The sequence below is a fragment of the Salpingoeca rosetta genome, assembly GCF_000188695.1.
Source record: "Salpingoeca rosetta unplaced genomic scaffold supercont1.40, whole genome shotgun sequence".
NCBI lineage: Eukaryota > Choanoflagellata > Craspedida > Salpingoecidae > Salpingoeca > Salpingoeca rosetta.
In genome coordinates this window covers 325977-330976 of record NW_004754894.1, presented here as the reverse complement: position 1 = coordinate 330976, position 5000 = coordinate 325977, and the positions used below count along the sequence as shown (strand labels likewise).

The window sequence follows — 5000 nt, the reverse complement described above, 5'->3', positions numbered from 1 at the left end:
CGTACACATGTGTGTGTCTCTCTCTGCATGTTTGCTTCACGTGTCAGGCCCTCAAACATCTGATCGAGCAAGCGCCGCTCGGCAAAACCGCACACTCGCATCTCATCGCCCATCGCGCTGTACGTGACACACGATGAGTGGTCGTGGTGGTGGTGGTGATGGTGAAGAGTGTGAGCACTTGCGGTGCTGTGTTGTGTGATGTCGCTGTTTGCTCTCGCGCGTTGTTTTGTTTCACGTGGCACGATGGTGTGTGCTCCAAATTCTATTGTCTCTCTCTCTCTCTCATGCACCACTGCCCGCTCGCTCGCACGTGCCAGTTCCTGGACCTCGTGAAGAAGCTGTGCAACATCGACCTGGGAACGTTCATGGCGACGTGGATGTACGCGCCACCCTCCCTCACTGATGTGCAGTGTTCGTTGTTTGGCCAGCTCATCGCCTTGTCATTATTCCTCCTCAGACACATCGTCAATGACTCTCCTCACATCTCACATTTTATACGTGTGTGGGTGTGTGTGCGTGTGTGTGCGTGTGTGTGTGTGTGTGTGTGTGTGTACCATCAGTGAGCAGCGCGACCTTGCTCGTCTGCGCTGCTGGTACAGTTTTTCCCAACAGGAGAATAGTCTCGCTGTTGTCATCAAGCAGGAGTACGGCGTCGTGTACATGGTCCGTTGGTGTGGGTGTGTGTGCCTGCTTGTGTGTGTGTGTGTGTGTGTGTGTGTATGTGTATATATATATATGTGTGTGCCTGTCATTCTGTCAGTCTGTGTTTGTGCCTGTGTCACTATCTGAAGGGAAGCACGGTCTTGTCTCCCAGCTGCATGTGAAAACAGCGACAACTGATCGCTCGTGCTCGTATCTCCGTCCTCAACCATTCACACACACACACATGTTTGCAGGAGGAGTTGGAGATTTGTGTGCAGCGCATCGACACGTTTGAAATCAAGCGTGTGCGGCTGGAAGGAATTACAACGCTCGACCACGACTCGAAGCTGCTGGCGTCCATCACCGTTGAGCAGGAGCACTGGGCATGGGGATACCAGGCCAGGCTCGACCGACAAGCGCTTGCAGCGTGTGCTAACATCGCTCACCGCCGATAGCAAAATGATCTTACTTTATTTCCCTATGCGCTCACCAATGTGTGCCTCTTGTGTGTGTGTGTGTGTGTGTGTGTGTGTGTGTGTGTGTGTGTGTGTGTGTGTGTGTGTGTGTTTGTATGTTTGTTTGTCTGTTGGGCGTTGCCACCTTACCACGTGCATGTGACATGCATACATGCGCTTCCATTCAAACATCCTCCTCATACCCACCTCCTCAAACGCACACACACACACACACCCTGCAGGCAATCAAAGCGATGGGCAAGCACGTTGGCCACCGGAGTGTTGTGTTCACGCTGCTTGACGCCGCCGAGAATGAGCAGCTCTACTTCCACGTCCGCACACAGGCCGTCCTCGCACTCGCACAGGTCCACACATTCACGTGGTGGTGGTGCAGTCATGTCGTGTGCGTGTATTCTGAATGGTTGTTCTGTTTGGTTGCGTGTGTACTTGTGAAGATGCATTCGACATACTTTTGCTTGCTGTGCACGCGTGCACTTGGCCACCAGCGTCGAGTTTCCCTTCACCTCACAGCCCCGTCCCTTGTGATTTTTTTCCATTTCCTCACCTCCACCAGTGCGAGAATGTGGATGAGGATCAACACGGCATCGTCGCTGCCCTGCGCGCGTTTTACGAGCGGTGAGAACAACAACAACAACAACAACAACAACAACAACAACAACAACAACAACAACAACAACAACAACAACAACAACAACAACAACAACAACAACAACAACAACAACAACAACAACAACAACAACAATGGAGGCGAAGCAGGGCGCAACTGCTGAACTCCCGACTCACGTTCTGTTGTTGGGCTGTTGTGCGGCTGTGTTGTGCTGCACGTGCAAACTTGCATGTGTGTGTTCGTCATTGCCTGCAGGCATTACTGCGCAAAGAGCGATTTTGGATTCGTGCCGCTCGAGAACGACTTTTCCAACTTTCCCGCCTACTTCTTGCAGCAGGTGCAGTTGCGAGAGAAACTGTGCATGTGTGAGTGTGTGTGTGTGTGTGTGTGCGTGTGTGTGTGTGTGGGTGTGGGTGGGTGTGGGTGTGTGGGTGTGTGCTGGGCGTGTGCATGGGTGCAGAACTTGTAGTTGATATATTTACACAAACACATGCACAACCCTTTGTATCACAACACAACACAACACACACACATGCGTACATACACGGGTGTTGCTGCAGGCGACGCTGACGGCGCTCTCGCGACTGAAGAACACATACGGAGTGCCGCCATTGGAAATTGTTGAGATGCTCCACACCATCGTGCTCGCAACAGATCAGGGGTCGAACCAGGTGTGCATGTGCAGGCTACGTGGCAGTGGTGGCAACTTGTGATTGTGACAGTGGTGGTGGTGGTGGTGGTGAGCGTGGTGGTGAGCGTGGTGGTGAGCGTGGTGGTGGTGAGCGTGGTGGTGGTGAGCGTGGAGGTGGCGAAGATTGCTGATGGTTGCCCACTGCTGTGCTGATCTCACATGCATGATCTCGTTTGAATTCACCACCTGTTTGCATCCATGACTGCTGCTGCTGCTGCTGCTGTTGTTGTTGTTGTTGTTGCTTCTGCTGTGCAGTACGATGACGCCACGTTTCGACGCCACACGCTCGCGTGTTTTGCTCACGCCCTCCGCCCACACAAGCGGTACGGACACACGCACACACGCGCACACGCACACACACACGCACACACGCACGCGCACACTGCTGGTTCTCACGTGCGTGCCATATGTTGCGATCGCTTGCGGGTTTTGGCGCAGGCGAAATGCACAGGATATGCCCGCAGATCAGCAGGCCAAGGTGAGCGTGGCGATGCAGACATGCACACGCGCAATCATCCACATCCATGCAACAGCTGTCCACGTCTTGCCATTCTTGTGTCTGCAGCGCACCCCCGATCATCCATGTGCATGATGCCCTGATGTGTCATGTGCATGAATGCGTGCGTGCGTGCGTGCTTGTGTGTGTGTGTGTGTGTGTGTGTGTGTGTGTGTGTGTGTGTGTGTGTGTGTGTGTGTGTGTGTGTGTATGTATGTATGCATTCAGCGGCAGGAATGGGTTCGCCGGGCGGTTTCGCTGTTTGCGCACTGCATCAGCTACGACCACGTGTCCGCATCATACAAGAAACGCGTCACCGTCGGGTGCGTACATATGTGCATGTGTGCATGTGTGCGTGTGTGTGTGCGTGTGTGTGTGCATGTCGGTTTGAATACATACACTTGTGTGTGTGCGTATCGGTTTGCATGCACGTGATCGTGAGTTGTCCCCTCACACGGCTCATGAATATGTGCCATCCCCAGGTGTGTGGATGCCTTGACATCGTTTGCCCGCTGGCACTACATCGAACCGCCACTGACTCTCCTCAACCAACTCAACTCGTGCGTTGCTGCTGCTATCGTGTGTGTGTCTGTGTCTGTATGTGTGTGTATGTATGTGTGTGTGTCTGTCTGTCTGGCTGGCTACCTGCCTGTCTGTCTGTCTGTCTGTCTGTCTATCTGTCTATCTGTCTATCTGTGCGTTTGGCACACGACCCATGTCACCTCACTTCGCTGCATCGCTGCCGTGTTTCCGCCCACTTCCACAGTGATCGCCAGCCCGCCTGTGTGCGACACGCAGCGCAAGCAGCGCTACTCAGACTCTCAAGGGGTGAGACGACGCACGCACACATGTACACACGGACGCACGCGCACGCACGCACGCACGCGCACACATTTTACATTCGAATACACGTGAACGTGCGCAACCACATAAGAGCTGATACCTGAATGCGCTGTGTTTTGCTCAATGACAGACAACATCCACGTGTTCAATCACTGGCTGCGTGTACTCGAATCCATGAAAGACCACGAGCGGTTGTGAGTGCCACACACTGTTCATTTCTGCTGATTTTTGTCTTGTTGTGCGTCGTGCTCTTGTTTGAGAAGTTGAGGGATTGACCACGTGTCATTGTTCTTGTTCCGTTGTGCCGTTGACTCATCCCCTTGCTGGCGTTCACATGTGTTCGTTCCCAAATGTCCTGTCTTCCTCACTATGTGATCCACACAACACACACACACACATACACATCTGGGTGTCAGGTCGATGTTGCTTGATGAGATGCGGCAAAGCACGCGCTTGTGCTCGTGGATACGCGCACACAAGACGCCTGTCCGCTCGCAGATCTGCACGCTTCTCAAACGCATGTGCTTGTGAGTCACTGGCAGACGTTGGCTCTTGACCTGTTGTTGCCAACAATAGGATTGTCATGTACATTGTGCAACACACACGCACGCACACACTCTTGTTTGCACGAACTCAAACACCAACTCACACCACACGCCGTTTGCACGTGCCTCTGTGTGTGTGTGTGTGTGCGTGTGTGTGTGTGCGTGTGTGTGTGTGTGTGCGTGTCAGGGAGACGCGGCGGTGGTGCCCGCGCGTGCAATCAGCGGCATACCGCCTCCACAGTACCATCATGCATGTACGTAGCATCCGCGCTTGTGTGTGTCCCTCCCTGCCTCGTTTGCGTCAGTGGCATGTGCTGTGTACTCCTATTCGTCATATGCCCATGTTGAACATGAGCATGACAGCAGACACCACCAACACCATCATTGCCATGTCGTTATCACTGCTCATACCGTCTCATATGGTCGCATTTGTCACCTTGTTTTGTTCTCCTCAGACCACAAAAGAGCCAGCAGGCAGTGCACTGCGCACGAAACTGCGGGTGTGTGAGCGACCGCGTTGCATCGCATTGCATTTCGTCACGTGTTGTGTTCCTGCTGTACACCATCGTGCACTGTCACCCTTTGCATCCCTTTGCATTGTAGTCAATTCACATGTGTGTGTGTGTGTGTGTGTGTGTTCGTGGTGCAGATGACGGCGAAACCGTTCAAGACGTCGACATCACCCCGCGCGCAGTCACAA

The 5000-nt window shown here is 53.4% G+C and overlaps 2 protein-coding genes across 2 annotated transcripts in view; both read left to right on the top strand.

Annotated features, from left to right (window-relative positions):
• Positions 1-1097, top strand: part of PTSG_11022 (uncharacterized protein) — a gene marked incomplete at both ends in the record, with an annotated part of 5868 nt that extends 4771 nt beyond the window's left edge. Inside the window, 4 exons of the mRNA XM_004987889.1 lie at positions 48-119; positions 318-379; positions 561-663; positions 897-1097. Of these exons, the coding sequence (XP_004987946.1) occupies positions 48-119; positions 318-379; positions 561-663; positions 897-1097 (438 nt within the window). The remainder of the gene's footprint in view (positions 1-47; positions 120-317; positions 380-560; positions 664-896) is intronic.
• Positions 1098-1351: 254 nt separating this feature from the next.
• Positions 1352-5000, top strand: part of PTSG_11021 (uncharacterized protein) — a gene marked incomplete at both ends in the record, with an annotated part of 5806 nt that continues 2157 nt past the window's right edge. Inside the window, 12 exons of the mRNA XM_004987888.1 lie at positions 1352-1462; positions 1672-1733; positions 1981-2062; positions 2286-2396; positions 2672-2739; positions 2855-2894; positions 3141-3235; positions 3395-3472; positions 3679-3740; positions 3886-3949; positions 4488-4554; positions 4756-4800. Coding sequence (XP_004987945.1) covers positions 1352-1462; positions 1672-1733; positions 1981-2062; positions 2286-2396; positions 2672-2739; positions 2855-2894; positions 3141-3235; positions 3395-3472; positions 3679-3740; positions 3886-3949; positions 4488-4554; positions 4756-4800 — 885 coding nt within the window. The remainder of the gene's footprint in view (positions 1463-1671; positions 1734-1980; positions 2063-2285; positions 2397-2671; positions 2740-2854; positions 2895-3140; positions 3236-3394; positions 3473-3678; positions 3741-3885; positions 3950-4487; positions 4555-4755; positions 4801-5000) is intronic.